General features: G+C 49.1%; 1 protein-coding gene across 2 annotated transcripts in view; it reads left to right on the top strand.

Annotated features, from left to right (window-relative positions):
- The first annotated feature begins 7,434 nt into the window (after nt 1-7,434).
- DTX4 (deltex E3 ubiquitin ligase 4) overlaps nt 7,435-20,061 on the top strand; it is a 36,416-nt gene continuing 23,789 nt past the window's right edge. For both annotated transcript variants that reach the window (XM_060104176.1, XM_060104177.1), the window contains exons 1-2: nt 7,435-7,798; nt 15,951-16,674. In XM_060104176.1, coding sequence (XP_059960159.1) covers nt 7,588-7,798; nt 15,951-16,674 — 935 coding nt within the window. In that variant the 5' untranslated portion in view covers nt 7,435-7,587. The remainder of the gene's footprint in view (nt 7,799-15,950; nt 16,675-20,061) is intronic.

Raw genomic sequence — 20,061 nt, 5'->3', positions numbered from 1 at the left:
AAATGGTACAGATGAACCTATTTACAGGGCAGGAATAGAGATGTAGAGGTAGAGAATGGACATGTGGACATGGTGAGGGGAGGGGAGGGGTGGGACGAAATGAGAGATTAGGTTTGACATAAATACATTGCATGTGTAAAATAGATGGCTAGTGGGAACCTGCTGTATAGCACAGGGAGCTCAGCTCAGTGCCCTGTGACTACCTAGATGGGTGGGATGGTGGGGGGGGGGAGGGAGGTCCAAGAGGGAGGGGATAAGTATACATATAGCTGATTCACTTCATTGTACAGCAGAAATTAACACAACATTGTAAAGCAATTATACTCCAATAAAAAAAATTTTGACCAAATCCAATACCCATTTATAAAAACTATCAACTAACTAGAAATAGAGGGGAACTTTCTCACGTTGATAAAGAACACCTACAAAAATCTTACAGCCAATATCATACTTCATGATGAGAAACTAGATGCTTTCTTGCTAAGATCAGAAACAAGGCAAGGATGTTGGCTTTCACCACACCTATTCAATATCATACTGAAAGTCCTAGTTAATGCAATAACACAAGAAAAGGAAGTAAAAGGTACACTATTTGGGAAGGAAAAAATAAAACTAATCTTTGATCACAGATGATATAGTTGTCTATGTACTTTGCAGAAAATCCCAAAGAATCGACAAAAAACTCCTGGAACTAATAAGCAGTTACAGCAAGGTTGCATGATACATGATTAATATACAAAACTCAGTTGCTTCTGTATGAACCAGCAATGAAGAATTGGAATTTGGAGTTTAAAACATAATACCATTTACTTTACCGCTCCCCGCAAAGAGAAATATTCAGGCATAAATCTAACAAAATATGTATAAGATCTATATGATGAAAACTCCAAAGAAAATCTAAATAACTGGAGATATATTCCATGTACATGTATAAGAAGACTCAGTGTTGTCACATTGTCAGTTCTTCCCCACTTGATCTGTCATCAATGTAATCCCAATCACCATCCCAGCAAGTTATCATGTGAATATCGACAACCTGATACTAAAGTTTATAAGGAGAGACAAAAGACCCAGAATAGCCAACACAATATTAAAGGAAAAGAACAAAGTTGGAAGACTGTGACTAATTGACTTTACTGCCTATTATTATAAAGCTGCACTAATCAAGATAAGGTTGTGTTGGTCAAAGAATAAAGAAGAAAATCAGTGGAACATAGCCCAGAAATATACACACCAAAATATAGTCAACTGATCTTTCATGAAGGAACAAAAGCAATACGATGGAGCAAAATGGTTTTTTCCACGAAAGGTGCTAGAACAACTAGACATCTCCATGCCAAAAAAATCAAACAAAAAAAAAGAATCTAGATATATACTCTACACCTTTCACAAAAGTAGACTCAAAATGAATCATAGACCTAAATGTAAAATACGTAACTATAACATTCCTAGAAGATAAAGGAAAATCTAGGTCAACTTGGCTTTGGCACGAAAGCATAACCAAGGAAAGAAAAAAATGTTCTGCTGGACTTGGTTAAAATTGAAAAATTCTGCTCTGTGAAAGACACCTCACCCCCACCACCATGCAGTGCAAAGGTAAGTGCTGGCAAGGTTGGAGAAAGTCCATGTGAGCCTGAGCACTGGGACACGAGGTACTTCCTGTCCCTCTTGGGCCCTGTGGCACCTGCAGCAGGCCAGCTGGGGCAAGCTCCCGTTACTTTAAAGAGAGAAAGAGACAGAGGGAAAGAGAAAGAATGAATAGACAAGCCACAGATTAAGATAAGATATTTGTGAAAGACACACCTGAGAAAAGACTGTTATCTAACATACACAAAAACTTTTAAAACTCAACAAAGAGAAAGCAAATAACCCTATTAAAAAGATGGGCAAAGATCTTAACAGACATCTCACCAAAGATAGATGGCAAATAAGCAGGTGAAAAGATGCTCAATGTCACATGTCATTAGAAAACTGCAACTTAAAACAGTAATGAGCTACAACTACTTATGTTCTATGGGTTCTATATAAAAACTCATAGAATTTACAACACCAAGAGTGAACCCTAATGGAAAATGTGGCCTTTAATTAATAATAATGTATCAGTATTTGCTCTGCAATTATAACAAATGTACCACACTAACCCAAGATGTTACTATTAGGGGAAACTGAAGGGGTAAGGCACTGATGGGTTACATGGGAACTCTATGTATTTTCCACTAAGCATTTTTATAAACCTAAAACTGCCCCCAAGATAAAGCGTATTAATTTTTTAAAATCATCAAAGGGAGAGACGACAGGGAGAGAACAGGTGTGGAGCTGTCCATTGTCTGTCCCTTCCCAGAGGATTTGTGTGGCTTGTGTTTATTTCTCCAGCAATGGCTTGTGACAATATGCCTGAGTAGTGCTAACCAGGGAAGCTCCCCAAACTTTTGAGTCCAGAGTTTTTATTAGGGGCTTGTCATGTAGATGTGGTTGACCACCCATGAGGCTGACCTTAGTCACCAGCCCCTCCAAATGTCAAGCTGATATTGTGTGCCCCAAGTCCTCTACCATATATCATATTGTGTTAGTATAAACTATCCGTCATGGCCCAAGCCCGCCAGATAAACAAAGACACTTTTATCAATCAGGACATTCCAAAGGCTTAGAGGTTACCTCCCAGGAGCCAAGGGCAAAGGGCCAAATCTTTCTTTGGGTACAATTAATCCTCTATTGCCCACAGGACCTGCATTCCAGCACAGCTCCCTTTGCCCAATCCTTGCCCCCTTTTTCCTTCCTTCCTTCATAGGTGTTAAGCCAAAGGATGCTCCTTTATAAACATTCTGCTCACTAAGCTCTGTCTCAGAGCTGGCTTTCTAGAGAACCCTACCTGCAACAGAGGTTGTGATGGGATACTTAGTCTGTAGTTTAGGTCCCACGTCCAACTCTGATGAGATTTTATTCACCAGGTTTTGAGATTTATTCTGAACTTTCCACAGAAAAAAACTGTACATCGTGTACCAAAATAGAAGCAAAAGTTTCAGTTGCTTTAGGAATTTAGATCTGTGAAGTATTTATTTTCAGGACTCTAAAGACAAGTAAGTCAGGTACTCTCAAAGAAATCTTTCTTTTTCTGGTCAGAGAGGCTTCAGGACAAGTTCAAGAAAGATGACTGGCATCCACATTTAAGGATTATATTCATCCGAGGAAAATCCCAAAGGGCAGACAACTCCTTAAAAGGAGAAATTAACCACTGCTTTGGATACAAACTACATGAAACACAGAAAAAGTAAAGGCAAGCTTAAAAGTGATGAAAGTGAAAACGTGTATGTGTCACTCAGCTGTCAAAACAGAAGGAGAAAATCAGCAAGGAGCTGGTGGTGTTGGGGTGTCTCATGACAGCCTGGCAAAGACATAGGTTCCCCACTCAGTCTTTGTGGTCACTGGTGGGGATGGGACCACAGTTTTTCTGTGCTGTTTGGCTAGAGTAGAGTGGTTACTATTTAAAAGTTTTCAGCTTTGCTATGCTGCCCCTTTCTTTGTTTTTTTGATTAGGGAGAGTAGGCTTTCATGTTGTGTTTGTTCGTTTTGCTTTGTTTTGGGTCCATGCCCACGGCATTTCCAAGTTGCTGGCTTCTTCCAATCCAAGTCTTGGGTATATTAGGCAAAAAGAAAACTAGGGAAACACCACCATTTTGTTCCTTGGGTCCCAAGGTCCCTAAATGATCTGTCTTTCCTCCAACTTTCAGAGTCTTCACATGGTTTGCCAGGGTTTTTAGTTGTACTTAGCTAGAGGCATAGGGGAAAGTATGTCTGCTTCTTCTTCTTCCCAGAAGTTGAAATCCCATATTGGCTTTTACATTTTATTGTCCTTTATAACCTACCCATGAATGTCAGATAATGTCATTTCTATCGTGGTGCCCTATTAGACAACGCAGCTAAGGATGCCACAGATGGAACCTCTTCATAAAGGAGTGACAATGTTCTAGAAGAGTATATGGGACCAGAAATATTGTTGAGGCCATTTCTGGAAAATATAATCTACCATGCTCTTTGCCTTGGGAAACTGATGAACAGCTGCACTACAGTTAAAGTACCCAAATTTGTTTCTCATCTCAGTGACTCAGTTGACTACATATCTGGAAACAGCAATCAAATCAGGACTCTCCCACCTGATTTGCCTTAACTTCAGAGGATTATTCACATCACTGTGAGGATGCACTATATAACACTGTAGGAAAAAGAAGAGAGCCAACTAACTGGGAAAAAATAATCAGTCGACAGAACGTAACACTGATGTGGTCCTAAATGTATATAGAGCAATTATAAATGGGGGAGGGTAAAAAGAGTTAAAGGGAAGTAAGATTTCTGTACTTCACTTGAACTGCCAAAATGACTACATTAGTAGATTGTGATGTTGTAAATATATAGTGTAATGCCTAGAGCAGCCTCTAAACAAGCTATTCAAAGAGAAACATTGAAAAACACTATACATAAGTCAAAATGGAATCTTCAAAATGTGCAAGTAACCCGCAGGAGAAAGAAAACAGAGCAAGCAGAAAACAAAAAATAAACTGGCAGACTTAAGCCCTAACGTATCAATAGTTACATTAAATGCAAATGGTTTAAGTACACCAATTAAAGGGCAGAAATTGGCAGAGTAGATTAAAACATGACCCAGCTATAAACTGTCTATTAAAAAACTCAGTTCAAATTGAACATCATAGGCAGATTGAAGGTGAAGGATGGAAAAAATATACATCACAAAGACATGGATAAAAGGAAAACATAAGTGTCTATCTTAATACTAGATAAAGTTGATTTCAGATCAAAGAAACTTACCACAGAGAAGGATACTATATAATGATAAAAGGATCAATCTACCAAGACAATGTAGCGATCTAAAATGTGCAAAGCACAAACAACAAAGTGGCAAAATATGTGGAGCAAAACCTGATAGAACTAAAAGAAGAAGTAGACAAATCCACAATTGTAGTTAGAGACTTCAATACACCTCTTTCAATAATTTATAGAACAACTATACAGACAGTCAGCCTGGCTAAAGAAGAACGAAACAAAGTCATCAACCAATAGCATTTCATGAAAATTTATAGAACACTCCACTCAACAACAGAATACACATTCCTTTTGAGCACCCATAGAACATACCCCTTTTAGCAGGTTTAGGCTTTTTCTACTTGGGAATTTCTGGTTTAGCTGGTCAGATGCTGTTTTCTCCCTGATACTTCCAGCCTCCCCTTCAGTCGTTACTGATAGTTTATAGTTTCTGGATCTGTACCTCCCAGACCACAAGGGAGTTTCCAGGATCTTCATACACTTGGTCTCATGATTGGAAGTAAAAATAGCTCAATACAAATTTACATGACCTTTTCTTCAGTTCTCCTTGTGTCCTTTCAGAGCACTCGATCCTCATTCTCTCCCTTCCTTTCTTTCACACTGAGGCACGTTTACATTGCCATATATCTTGCCTCTTATCACACCATCTCCTCATCATATAACTTGTGTTATGGAACAAGGTGAGTTTTTCGTTTGCTTGTTTGTTTGGTTTGGTTTGGTTTTTTTGCCCAACTACTTTTTGGATACCAGTTTCCCCTCTGCTAAACATGTAACTGGGGCAAACTGCTCAAATTCCCTAAGCCTTGTCATTTATAACATGGGAATAATAGTGACTCTTGTTAGGATTAACTGAGATAGCCTTAACTCCTTTTCCTTTTGTCCTTCAAACCCTAAAATTCCATGTCTTAATGAATGGTGTTGATTGAGTTGGATTGGGAGACTGGCCTTAGGGAAGAGGTTTACTGGAGATTCTGGAGGTCATCTGGGGAGATTTCTGGGCAAGAGGACCAGCAAGAACAAAGCTCAGAGGTAGCCTCAAGCCTGGTGCTTTTGGAGGCCCAAAGAAGAGCATGTTTGATATTTTTTTCTTTTATTTTGTACTTAGAACTCAGTGAGGAGGGAGGTGAATAAAGGTAGAGGGGTGAAAAAGATTTGGAAGGAACTAGTGATGGGAGAAAGGACAGGTATAATTCAAGAGAGAACAAGAAACAGGAGGGAAAGCAAATCTTCCAAAGCAAAAGGGATCATATGTTATGAAAGAAAACGATTATTTCAGAAAGTTTCATAATCCCGGTTCCTAACACATAGTCTACTTTTATTTTTCTACATCCTATCCTGGCTCTTGAGCATATGAATTCATTGTTTTACGTAGCTGCAACTTTAGCAAAACAAAGTTTGTGTTTTCTGGCAAGATTAATATGTAATCCCGATGTCAATCTACCTTTTTAGTCAGAACGCACCCATTTTAGATTATTTTCCACGTTGACTATTGAAGACCAAAACAACCAAGTCTAGCTTGTGTCTGTCTTAGTGTCTCATTCTTTCGGTCATAGAAATCCTGCAAAATAAATCAATTTAGCATGTGTCTTCTTGATTCTGGTAACGTCTAAGCAGGCCAGAAAAACCACATTTGTTTCCTACATAGACAGTGTTAATCCATCACCTCTCAAATAGCTGCATCCCTTTGGACTGGGTCTCATAAGCAGAGAGGCCCAGTTAGTTGAGCTAACTAGTGTGTGGCCAGTGGCCGGCACGCGTCTCTTTAGGCCAGCAGGGAGCGCGTGAGCTCCAGGGCACCTGCTCCAGTCGTCAGCGGGCGTGGCTCTGCATCCTTGACGGACAGCTGAGGATGCGGACGAAGATGAGGTAATACAACCACATCAAGGAGAGCGTGCGGATGTGGGCGCGTGTGCGTGCGAGCGTGAGTGTGCAAGACACTAAATGTCTCGGAGCTCGCGGTACGGACACCGATCACACTGCATTAAAGAGAAAGAAAGAAAAGAAAAAAGAAAATTCCATTTCTGGGAGGGAGACTGCAAAGTTACGGCCGGCGACAGCTGCAGTCCCGGGGCTTTGTCCTGGGGGGTCGCTTTTCCGCGTATAGGGACCGGAGAAACCCTCCGCAGGCGCGGGTTTGCCCGAGCGCCGGGCTTGGGAGGGGCGACTCATTCTAGAAGCAGCTGAGCGGAGCCACAGGGAGGGGGAGCTCTCTCCCAGGAGGCGACAACTGAACGTGCGGTGAAAGGGTGGGGAGGGAGGGGAGGGGAACTCGGCGTGCCAGTCCGAGCGCGATCGCGCGGCGAGATCCCACCCCGGCGTCTGCAGTGCCCGAGGCGCAACTGGTGCGAGGGCTTGATGCTCGCCTCGCCGTCAGCCCCAGCTCGCGGCTGCCGGGGCTCCGGCCGCGCGCCCGCCGGGTGGCTTTGCTAGGCGGGGGCCAGTTTGCAGAGAGCCGGACATTTGCATGAAGCGACTCGACCCCACGGAGAGGCGGCAGCAGCGGCGGACCCGGGCGGCGGCGGCGGCGCGTGGTCGGAGCCCGGCGGCCCTGGTCTCCGGGCCCCGGTGGATGCGCGGCTGGGGGGCGGCCCATGGGCCGGAGCTGAGGCTGCCCGGGGTGTCGGGGCGCGGGGCGGGGGTCGCGGTCGAGGCCCGGAGGCGGCGGCGCAGGAGGAAGCGGAGGAGGGCGGGCGCGCCGGGCCCGGGAGGCAGGCTTCGCAGCGCTGCCGCCGCCGCAGCCCCGGGCTCGCCATGCTCCTGGCCTCGGCCGTGGTGGTCTGGGAATGGCTGAACGAGCACGGCCGCTGGCGTCCCTACAGCCCGGCCGTGAGCCACCACATCGAGGCGGTGGTTCGCGCCGGCCCCCGCGCCGGGGGCAGCGTGGTGCTGGGCCAGGTGGACAGCCGTCTCGCGCCCTACATCATCGACCTGCAGTCCATGAACCAGTTTCGCCAGGACACCGGTGAGCCGGCCGCCCCTGCCCCGCCCGTGCCTCCTCCCCTGCCTACCCTGAGCTCTCCCACGTCGCGAGCCCACCGGGGCCCACCTTTGTCCGCATCTCCATACACTGGTGTCACCGAGGGGGGGTCGTGGAGGGGGCGCTTGACGCCCCACGATGCTCTTAAGATACTCCCTGCAATAAACGTCCATGCAAATAGTATCCGTGGTTTGGTTATGCAAACCGAGCTTCAACCTAGCTCCTAAAAAACCCCCTTTCACGCCCCCCTTTGAAACGCTTGGTGGCTCTTGTAGAAATTCCGGGGCTCACCAGCCCACAAGCAATCCCAGCTGATAGGAAAGGCTTGCTGCTCTCATTCCTCACACATCACCTTGGCTGACTGACCCTACTGTGCCTCAGGCACCCTTGGGCCTGCCACACGTTCCCCTGGTCAACCACCTTGCTGCCTCTACCCCTCCGGGGTGGGATGGCTTCCCACAGCTGCATCCTGGGGGGAGGAAGAAGGGATTCCCGGGAGGCTTTCACTGTAGTCTAGTACGGGAAGGGAGGGGCCTTTCTGGGAACAGAGATGGACTTGGGGGATTCCAGGGCAGGAAACGCCCGGGTTGCTGTGGCATTGGTGAGTGCCTCTGCTTGGGCACTCCAAGTGTTGAAGCAACAGGCCAGAGCAGATGGAGAGGGGAGGGGGAGGGACACAGCTCCGGAATGCCTGGCTGGGAAGCTGATCGCTTTGTCCTTGGAGGAGGAGGAGGAGGATTCCTAAAAAGAAACTGTCCCCAAGATTCGCCCCGTAAAGGTCCCCTATGGGGGACACTAAACTCCTATCTTTTTGTGAGAATCAAGTTGCCACTGTGGCCACCGCATATCCCACATCCCAGCTGGCCAGCCTTTCCAGGTCAGAGCCAAGAAGAGAGGCTGGAGGCTGGAGGTCAGGGTGGCGGGTCCTTGGCGTGAGGGGCAGAGGGGGCTGCATCTCTGCGTGGCCCACGCATGGTGCCCAGGCTTAATTTACCTGGGACAGGTCTGTCTCTCCAGTAGCCTCTTCACAGAGGTGGGCAGTTGTTTTGGGGACTCTGGCTCGGCTTTCCTGAGAGTGTGACCCAGGAGCCTGGAGAGACAGGTGTGGAAGGGAGGGACCGGAGGGGTGGACTGGGAGAGTCCCAGAGGGTCAGAGAACAGCTGTGTGAGCAAAGGCATCTCCACCTCCTTGGAAAGCCCCCGCATCCTGTGCGCTAATTAGGATTGTCATGGGAAAGGGGTATCTTTCCACCCTCGTGTCCTCATCTTCGGTCATAACTCCTAACAACCTCTTTGCCAAGGACTTTGTAGACACCGACCGACTGAGTGAAGCTTTCTGGGGAAAGGATTCCAGAAGTGTTAGCATCTGGAGGGGCTTAAACCTTGGTGGGAAAGGGAGGGGAGTGGAGCTGAGAGAGCCTGGGAGGAAGAGGGAATAAGGAGGAATGTGGGGAGGTTGAGAAAGAGGATTAAGTGTGGCCAAGGGGGCAGGGGGAGAAGGTAACTGTGTTCTTTGGACAGAAGTCGGAGAGGTGAGGGTGGAGGCATCAGACTTGGGGGAGGGGGAAGCTAGCCCTGTAGGTGGGGTCAGAGAGTCTGACAGTCAAGTCACCTACCTGACAGGGGACTCCAGTCCTGCTCAGAATAAATGGGCAGGTGTTAGCTTTTCTATTTCAGACTAAATCTCAGCAGCAGATGGAGGGACACCTTGGTGACCTAAAGGTCCCAGGCCTTGTCCCACATTTGAGAAGGGGGAAAGTTTAATCAGTGTTTAGGGATGTCTGAGATGGGCGTGGTTCCTAGGAAGGGTCATGGCCTGAAGGGCTCTTACTACAGAAATGAAGTTCTGGAGAAAACTGGGTTGAAGGACAGTTACTACTTCCCCCAGGTCTGACCACCCTTCCCTGAGGACAGGCTGCCCACTGCCTGGTGGTTCACAGTTAGGTCGGAGGCTGGAGCTCCTCAGACCTGGCCCTGGATCATTTTTCAAACTGCCTCAGGGTGTGTTTTACATTTTTTGTCTGACTTTGAGGGATTCAGACTGCTTTGGTATCATCAACTCATTCTAATGGTTGATCGGCCAACGTGGACTGAGAGCCTCCATCCTCAGGGCCAGGCCCCGCGCTGGGTGCGCTGGGTGCAGAAGGCACTGGGCTGAATTCCCAGGCTTTCTGGGTCTGTCAGGGAGCTTGTCAAAGCAGAATAGAATCTCTGGGTTTCTGGGCTCACAGGCCCCTCCTCTGTCTTCTCCATCAACAGACACACAGTTCCTCTCAATATAGCTCATTGATGAAGCCGTGACAGGGTAGGAACTGTAAACCACCGGCTCCCAGGCAACCTCGGCCAAGCCCTGGCAATGTTTAATTAAATTACCCACCATCCCCAAGCCACAGTTTGAAGCTGGGAACCAGAAACATCCCCATAAACAAAGGAGAGCTGGAAGTCCCCTGCCCAGAGGCGATTCCTCTCTTTTTTTGTTGTTGCCTCCTCTGTGTGGGGACATTTCCTGACATAGGAGCTGTGTTTTTTCAGAAGTTGCCTGCCCTGCTGCCAAGGAAGTCCTCAGACTCTCCACTCCCCTGGGTTCCGACCTCATCCAGCCTGTCTCCAGGGAGATGGCTGGGAGGTTGCAGATACCCTCTGCCCACCTCTGTTTGTCCTGGGCCCTTCTCCTTCCCCAGACCATCTCTGAGTCTGAGCTTATTTGCATGCTATGCTGGTCTCCTCTAGGCATTTTGGGCTAGAGAATGGGGAGGAAGGGAAGAGACAGGGCTAGATACAGGTGAAGGGGTCTTGGCTGCTTCGAAAAGCCTCTGTTGGGTCGTCTCCACCCACGATCATTCACCTTGACTGGGTTGACCTTTTTCTGTTGTAGGGCAGTGGCCGGAGCTCTGTCCCCGGTAACTTCCAACATCCTTGTTCTCTGTATCTTCCAACATACCAGATCATTGCCATTTTCAGGGCCTGGCAGCAGGATGGGGGAAGACCCGGGCTTGCAGTGGGAGACATGACTCAGGGTCTCATTCCAGACCCACTGGCTTACTCTGTGACCTTCAGCAAGTCCCTTGACTGCTCAGGCCTCATTCTCCTTCGTAGAATGAAGAGCAGCCTTAAGGTTCCTTCTGGCTCCTTTCCTCCCATCATGCAGATCGGCGGGTGAATGGGTTTGGACTCTACACCAGTGCTAATTAGAAGTAACATGGTATGAGGGAGGGTTCTTTCCAGCTCAGTTTTCTGTGCAACTTTTGCCTCTTTTATGTCTTTAAGGCAGTGACAAGAGTCAGATGGAGGGTGATTAAAGGGTTTGATAGAAGCTGATTTTTATTTAGTCCCCCCCTCAACTATACTCCCCCCCCTGTATGAGCACAAGAGCAGTGGGAGCACATGTCATGACCACATGATAGCTAATGTATGAGGGCGGCACCAAGCACATTGCACACATTATCTGGTTTCATCCTCGGCCGTCTTATGAAGGACCCATTGTTCTCATTTCATAGGAAAGGAAACAAGTGGAAAAAGATGAAGTTGCTCAAAGTTTTACAGCTAGTCCATGGCAGAGCTGAGATTCTGAATCCAGTGCCCATGTCCTGCTTCATTTGGTGAACACTTATGGACCACCTACTTCGTGCAGGCACTGTTCCAGGCTTGTGGGATATAACGATAGCAAACCATCCAAGTCTTTGCCCTCATGGAACATTCTAGTGGGGGTGAGGGGTGCTGGTAAGAGAGGCCTGGGATTTCCTGGGTACAGGAGCACAGTGTTGTATGGACGTGGGTGAAATGCCCTGGAGTCCTAGGGTCATGGCTGAAAGGTGTTGTCTCTCATTTCCCAGGAGCCAGAACAACTTGGGTGCTTTGGGATGTACGTGTCTGAGTCGCTGGAAGAAGCTTTTTTCCTCTTTCTTCCTACTTAGCCTGTGAAATCCTTTATCCCTGTGCCATTAGCAGCCTTGTCCTTGGGTCACACTGCACCTTAGGACCCAGTGGATTTCCTCAGATCATCTAATTCAGGGTCCTGATTATAGAAAGTTCCAGGACTCGCCCATGTCAGATGGAGTGATCTCAAAATAATCAGAGAATGTAATCCCACCATCTCTCTTGTCCCACAACTTGCGTGCTGAGGTCTGCCTTCTGTTTTTAACTAACCCTCTAGGGCTGAACTGAACGCAGCATCTTTCCTTCCAAAAATCAGCTCTTCCTTGTGACACCCCTGTTCTTGTTAAATGGCGTCACTACCTTACCACTCGCCCGTGGTCAAAGCCTCAGGGGTCTTTGACTCGTCTCGTCATTCTTTTCGGATGCCCCATATATCCAGGCATGTAGAAGCTGAAACTTGAGCGTACGTGACGAACACTCTGCAGTTGTTCACGTGCAGATTCCCGGGCCCAGCTCCCAGGGACGCCGGCCCTCAGTTCTGGAGGGTGTTGCTGGTCTGTTCCCCAGGAGATTCGAAAACACGTGATCCTGGATCACTTGGAATGCATTCAGCTACTTGTGGTCAGGTCCTACCCATTACCTCTCTGTAGGGTCCCTCTGGTCTATCACCTGCTTTTCATTTTTGCTGCCAGCACCCTCCCCCTTCCCCCCACCCAATTACTTCTCATTTGGAACTAAGAAACGGAGCAGCTCTGGTGTCATCACTTCTCTGTGTCACAAACCTCCTCACTGGTTCCTCGTGGCCTGTAAATAAAAGCCCTCACAGCCTGGCAGTCCAGACCACCTATGCCCTGGCTCTCACACACCTTTCCAAGTTTGTCTTCCTGTATGCCCATATTTTCCTCTACTCCTGCCAAACAGACGTGCCTTTTATCCTCAGGCATTCCCTTAGACACCCTCCCGCCAACTGTTCACAAGGTCCCTTCTGCTGAGATTCCCTTCTTCATCATTTCCACCTGTTGAAGTTCTCCTTCTCATTCAGGCCCTGCGCTCTTTGTTATGCTCTCCATTTCTTGACATGTTCTCCCAATTATGATTACTTCCTTTCTTCAGTGGATATTTATTGAGCCCTCAGGACATGCTAGGTATGGGGGCTACAGCCATAAGCAAACTCCTGGATGCCCACCCTCATGAGATCGGGAGTCCCATGAGGTAGGTGGACATTCATCAAATGAATCACACAAATAAATGTGTAACTGCACCTCAAGACAGTGTAAAATATAGGAGCAGGAGTTTTACCTGGTCGGACAACCCAGAGAGCTTTCCTCGAGGAAGTGAGCTGAAATCTGAAGGATGGGTAGCCAGGAGGATGCCAGAGTGTGTGAGGGGAGGGACCAAGATTGTGAAGCAGCCCAGAGAGGAGAAGAGGCAGTGGCGAGAGTCTGCAGGAGGCCAGTGGGGCAGAAATGTGGGCAGAGTGTATTAGGATTCCAGGAGACCACAGAGGCTGTGGGTGGAGAGCATCTTGGTCTTGACCTACGAGGAAGTCATGGAAGGGATTGAAGCACGGTGGGGTTGTGGTTACCTTTTCAGCTAACATTGCATTCGTTGACACCCTTTTTGGTGGCATATTCTGCCTCATAACCAGGCACTTGTTTTAGACTGGGAGATGCTTCAGGCGTGCCTGAATCTGCATTCCTCACAGCACCTAATGCATACTCAGCAATATGGGATAAATGATCAAATGCCAACGTAGCCAGAAGTCCTCACCCCATCACAGCACGTCTATGGAGCCCTCGTTACTGCCGACTCTGCGTTAGGCACTGATATGAAAAGTGCCAAGATGCTTGTGCCCATCAGACATAAGCAGCTGTGCACCCCAGACTCCTTGAAGATGGAGCCAGGACTAGGAGAGCATTTCAAGAAATGGATGGCAAATGGCATAGGACCTGAACGATAAGGAAAATTTCAGTAGATCAAAACAGCAAAGGAGGGCATTTTGATAGACGGGACCTGGTGAATAGTAGGGGCAGCGGAGAGTCAGGGAACACTGAGGGAATGCAGGAGGAAAAGGGGGCATCTGTCCAGGGCAGAGAGGAGAATAAACCTGGAAAGAGGCAGGGCAGAGTTTCCAGAAGTTCTGGGGCAACTCCCAGGCATAGCTGGGACTGACACCACCATTGTGAAAAATGCCTTTTAAGCACATTTATGAGAATTGGTCAAGTGCATTGTTTGTCCCTGCTACCCTGGAGAGAGAATAAAATAGTGTCATTTAAGCTCTCTGAACCTAATGTCCTCACCTTTAAACATTGTTTCACAGGATTGTCAGGAAGATCAAATGAGATAGGATAGCTGAAGGTGTTTTCTAAGTAACAAAGATTGTGCAAAGAGGGAGTTTAAACTCTCTCTCTGGCCCTCCTCTTCTCTCTCTGTCTCTCTCTCTCTCTCTCACTCTCACACACACACACATACACACACACTTCACATCCCCTGGACTAAACTTTCCCCATGACTTCTCCATCCTGCTAAGACATACAATAGAAGATAAATTACAATAATAATCACCAAACTTATTGAGCCCTTGCCAAGTGACAGGTATTATCTTAGCATTTATATTCATTCCTGCATTTACTCCTCAAATCCACCCTTTGAAGAAGCTACCCAGGACCCAAACAGATGAGGAAACTAAGACTTAATCACACAGCTGGAAGGGACGGAAACTCTGCTGTTGGGTCCGAAGGCTGTGCTCTTTGTCCCCCAGCAAGCTGGCGCCTTAGGAAGGAAATGGCGGCAAACCAGGGGCCTACCGGCCACCCTGTTCTTCCTCCTCTCCTCCTCCTCTCCTGCTCCCCCCACATCCAGCAGACCTCCTGGCGCTGAATAGGGAGGGGATTGTTCTGCTTCTCCCTCCTGCCTCTGAATGTTGATGTTTTGGGTCATTAAGGGGCTTGGAGATGGGGGGGTGGGGGGTTATGACCTGGCAAAGGCCTGAATAGTCATTGTTCCTTTTCTTCCCCCCTTGAATGAGATTCTGTCCCCAGCCTTGGTGTCTCCCTCTGGGTTGGAGGAGGGGGTGGGTCAGAGGCCAGGGAAGGGGAGCCTTTTCCCACCACTTTGATGGATAGAGCTTAAGCTGACGGATGCAGAGATTCCAGCATCCTTGGAGCTCTCCCCAGTCTCCCTACCCGGCCTTGAACCAGGCATCTTCAGCCTTGATGTTAATATACACGAAATGAGCCCTGGTTGGGCATGGATCTGAATTCAAGGTTCTGGTAGATAAAGGAGAAAGAGGCAACAGTTACAGGCTTAGTCTTCCCTGACAGTCCTGCAGGTTCGTTTCTGCTGTCCTATTCCCCTGCAACAAACCCTAATCTCCTCCCTGCCCTCACCGCCTCCATCCCACCCACTGTGAGACTATCGAAATTGAGACTCTCCTATCTTTAGGAGGGTTGAGCTTCTGGTGTGGTGGGGGGGGGGGGGAGACGTTAGATAAATAGAAAGTTATTCTTATGATCACTCTTGCAGTTGTTGATATAAGACTTAATGCTGGGAAATATGAGAGAGTTCTTTCAACCTGACCTTTTATTTATTTATTTTTTACCACACCCAAAGAAGTCCAGAGAGCCAGCCATCGCCCCCAGCCCTGGGCAGCCTTCCTGGGTGGGGGCAGAATCTTCCTCTATCCTCTAGGGTCCCATGACCTTGTGTTCATTTCCTCTGTAGCCTTCGGGGCTGAGGCATTTGGAGAATCAAGGAAGAAGGGAAATGATATTTCTCAGCACCTAGCATGTGTCAAGGGCTTTACATACCTTATTGCAAATTACAGGGCACGTGAGAAATCCAGGTCCTGCCACAGACAAATGCATATTCGTTGAGTGAGTGAGCCACGTTTAATTTCACAAAAACTCGGCAAAGGAATTATCATCTTGTTTCTTGGGGGAGAAAAGAAGGTTGTGGGGTGTTATATTAAGTGATCAAATTTGGCTGCAAACTAAGGTCTCCCGACTCCAAACCAGGAAGTGCTCTTTCTGGTCCCTGTACCATCTCCCACATCCTTCCCCGTGTAACTCATCTGCTTTCACCCCCCTGTGACTGCTGGACTTCAAAGTGACAGGAGTGAGCCTCATTCAAAGCTGATATCTCAACAGGCAGCCCAGTGCCGGCACACTGTAGGACTCGTTTAATGTCTGCCTATTAACGTAACACAATCCAGTTTCATCCCTTGGTGACCCTGATCCTCTCCTCTGTCCCACTCTGGCAGGGACCCTCCGTCCAGTTCGCCGCAAGTACTACGACCCGACCTCGGCCCCTGGGAAGGGCGTGGTGTGGGAGTGGGAGAACGACAATGGTTCTTGGACGCCCTACGACATGGAAGTGGGCATCACCATCCAGCACGCCTACGAGAAGCAGCACCCCTGGATCGACCTCACTTCCATCGGCTTCAGCTACGTCATTGACTTCAGCACCATGGGCCAGATCAACCGGCAGACCCAGCGCCAGCGCCGCGTCCGCCGGCGGCTAGATCTTATCTACCCCATGGTCACTGGCACCTTGCCCAAGGCCCAGTCCTGGCCTGCCAGCCCCGGGCCTGCCGCCGCGCCCCCCGCCGCGCCCTGCTCCTGCCCGCAGTGCGTCCTGGTGATGAGCGTCAAGGCCGCGGTGGCCATTGGGAGCGCTGGACCCCTGCAGCCCCCGGCTGCCCGCAAGAATATGCCCGAGTCTGGAGTGGTCAAGGTGCCTCCCCCAGCAGGCCCCGGGGCCAAGCCACTAGACAGCACGGGCACCATCCGAGGCCCGGTGAAGACGGTCCCATCACAGGCGATCCGGCGACAAGCCTCCAGCACGCCGGCAGGGGCGAATGCGGGCTCCCCTACTAGTCCCCCGGGAGCCAATGGCAAGACCGGAAGGGTGGCCCTGGCGACCTTGAATCGGACCAACCTGCAGCGACTGGCCATCGCCCAGTCCCGGGTGCTGATTGCCTCCGGGTAGGTGCTTCCACGGCTGCCTCTGAGCATCAGCTGATCAGGGGCATCAGACGTCACTGATCAGCCGGGTCAGAGATGAAGGAAGGGCTGCCAAGGCTTAAGCTCCTCCTCGTCTTCACCTGACCCCCTGGCTGCAGGTGGAAGGCAGCACGGTGTGGTGGGTAAGCAAGGATGTGGCCTTTGGGATCCAGCAGATCTGGATTCTAATGGAGACTTTGCCTCTTCCTAGCCCTGTGATAGGGGCGGATCCGCAACATCACAGAGCCCCAACTTCCTCATCTGTAAATGCTGGCCATGTTAGGGTTGCAGTGAGCATTAAGGGAGGTGATACCTACCAAGAAATAGCAGGCAACATTCATGGGCTCCCACCATGTTCTAGTTTGGGGGCTTTAATCCTTATAACAAGTCTATGGAGTAGGCTTATATTCTTTTTGCGGTACGCGGGCCTCTCACTGTTGTGGCCTCTCCCTTTGCGGAGCACAGGCTCCGGGTGCGCAGGCTCAGCGGCCATGGCTCACGGGCCCAGCCGCTCCGCGGCAGGTGGGATCTTCCCAGACCGGGACACGAACCCGTGTCCCCTGCATCGGCAGGCGGACTCTCAACCACTGTGCCACCAGGGAAGCCCCTGGAGTAGGCATTTTTGATCCCATTTTACCCTTGAAGACATGAGAGTTTCACCCGCTCCAAGGCACATACCTAATCATCAGCAGAGAACGGGATTCAGACTTCAGGAAGTCTGAGCCCAGACTCTTCCCCGCTCAGCCATGCTGGTTCCCTGTCAATCACATACCACGGTGTCCAGCATACAGTAGGTGCCAAGTGAGGGTTAGTCCCTTTCCTCTGGTGCCTCCAGCTTGGAATAACAGCCCGTGTTTAATGAGTACTTACTACCTCCCAGGCAGTTCTCAGTCATTCCTGTGACAACTTGGGGATGTTGTAGATTCTGTTATGACTGCTTTTTATCATCTTCTTGGTCTTCCTGATCATAAAATGGGAGAGATGCAGGTCCATGTGATACCCGTAGCCTTTGCCTGCCAGCCCCTGATTTCTTGTGACATTGGCCTCTTATATCTGTCCAGTCTTCCCTTTCTCTGGAGGAGCCTGGCCCTGCCTGCCACCCAAGCCCAGACATTCGGGATGGTTCAGAGGTAGGTTGGACACAAGAGTGTGAAGGTCAGGCTGCCCAGAGGAAGATCTCTGCACATAGAGGCCCAGCGCCGGGAGGAGACAGGAAGGAGGGTAGATTGCAGACCGTGAGGCCGGGCCTTTACTCCTGCCTCTGCCACTGGGTGAGGCATGGAATCTTTGCAAGGTCCATGTTCCCCCTGTATGGAATGGGGATCATCAGGCTTGCATTGCCTACCCCTTGGAGTCAGTGTCAAAACCTCAGCTAAGAGCAGTCACCCCTTAACAGCTGACCCGATGCACTCGCTGACATTAACTCATGACCTTACACCGTGATGCGAGTGTCGGGCATGGGCACTCAGCTAGGAATGAACTCCCCAAGGAGAGATGCACAGCCCACGTGTTATAGAGTGGGAGCTGGAACCTAGATTTTCGTCTCCTAGTCGGCTGCTCTTTTGGCCAAAGCCCAGCTCCTCGTTGTATTTGAAGGCAGTTTATAAATGGTCAGATGCTAGTCAGATGCCTGGGATTTTCATGACTTCCTCTGAGCCTGCAGAAGTATTTGGCAGAGGGGAAGGGGTCCCCGCACAAATGCCGCTGCTCAATTTCTCCACACTGGCGTACAGCAGCATCCCAGGGCCTCTAACGGAGTTCCAGGGTGACTGCATGGCAGAGGGAGGCTCCTATAGTGGGTAAGAACACGGTCTTCAGAATCTGACTGGCTGGGCTGGAACCCAAGTTTCTGGCTGTGTAACTTGGGGCGAGTTTTGCGTCCTCTATCTTCAGTTTACTCATCTGTAAAATGGGGATAGGAATAGTACCTTGCTTATAGGGTTTGTCATGAGGACTAAATGAAATATTCAGTGTGGATTTACTACAGTGCTTGGCACATAATAAGAGTCTTTTCAGTATTAGCTGCTATTATTATTACGAACAGTATCTACGCGCTCTGTAGTTACTGAAGTCAGAGCTGAGCCGAATCTAACACCCTACTTCTTTTCTGGCGCCCTACACAAAAGCCAAGTGACCCCATGCCATACTTGAGGGAGAGGAACCCCAGATCGCTTTAAATGTCAGTGAAGGAGTCGGCAGCTCTTTATCTCTCTGCTTGAGTATCTGCCTGCCAATAGAATCCAGCAGCAGAATAGGGCGGAGGTCTGGGCAGTGCAATTTCAAAAGGGCTATAGAAACAAGTTGTTTTTTTTCTCTGCTCTGTTTTCCTGACAAGGGAGGCCCCTCCCTACCCTCTCTGTCTTCCAGCCCTCTCCTTTTCACCTCTTCCCACCTCCCTCACCCCCACTACCATCTTCTCCTCCAGTCTTTCTTGGCCATTTAATTAGCGTGTTTATTCCCTTTGTCTGCCATTGCCATCGACCTTCTGTCGTCCAACGGCCCCTTCCCCCTCCCCTCTCTGCCCATGACCTCTTCCAGTAACTTTCCCACGGAAAAGAGGAAGACCAGGGAGGGCGGGAGAGGTGGGATGGAGAGAAGGGTTTGGGAGGAACAAAAGATCCTGTGAATTATTCAGAGACACAAGCAGGGGGTTTCTAAAGAGGAGAGGGCTGTGCTGAGGAGGGCGGGAGTCGCCCCTCTGGCCCTCTTTTCCAGAACGGAGGCTTCTCTATCTCCAGCGAGACCTCGGTTGCTGGAGAGACAAGACCATTGTTCCGCTGAGGATTCCTGGGTTGGCTCATAACTCCCAGAAAAGCACTTCTCACCATGGTATCTGCAGAGCTATTCTCCCCTCATCAACCCCCTTCCCCTGCCACCTTGCCAGCTCTTCTCTTTTCTTAGTTTTGTATGTTAGAGACAGAAATTAAAACATGCACCCTGCATAACTGGGAACTTCCCCACAGCATGGGGGGCAGGGGGTGTCTGCTGATTGGCCAACAAGAAGTTGGGTCAGGCAGCTTTTGCTGAGCTGAGTTGCCTGCAGGATGTGAATGCTCACCTGCCTTTGGGTTGCTGATCTCTAGAAAAAGGACTCAGGCATCTATAACCCTGGGGGCCCCGACAGGGTGTGACCGGTGTGGACCATACAGGCTGTTCTCCTTGGTTTTCATTTGAACGAATAACGGTGGGGGAAGGGTGATCAAGTGTTGCCAGCTCAACAGTCTGCCCAGCACTCAACTTTGTATTAGTACTTTACACCTGACATCCTCAAAAATCTGAGAAAATTGGAATATTACGCAGGAAAAGGCTTTATATCAAGCCCAACTTCCTCTTACCTTTGGGAACCGAAAAATGTAAACAATCACCCAC

This window comes from Mesoplodon densirostris, chromosome 7, assembly GCF_025265405.1.
Source record: "Mesoplodon densirostris isolate mMesDen1 chromosome 7, mMesDen1 primary haplotype, whole genome shotgun sequence".
Lineage (NCBI taxonomy): Eukaryota > Metazoa > Chordata > Mammalia > Artiodactyla > Ziphiidae > Mesoplodon > Mesoplodon densirostris.
Note: the sequence above shows the minus strand (reverse complement) of the source record. Positions and strands in the feature narration are given on the sequence as shown.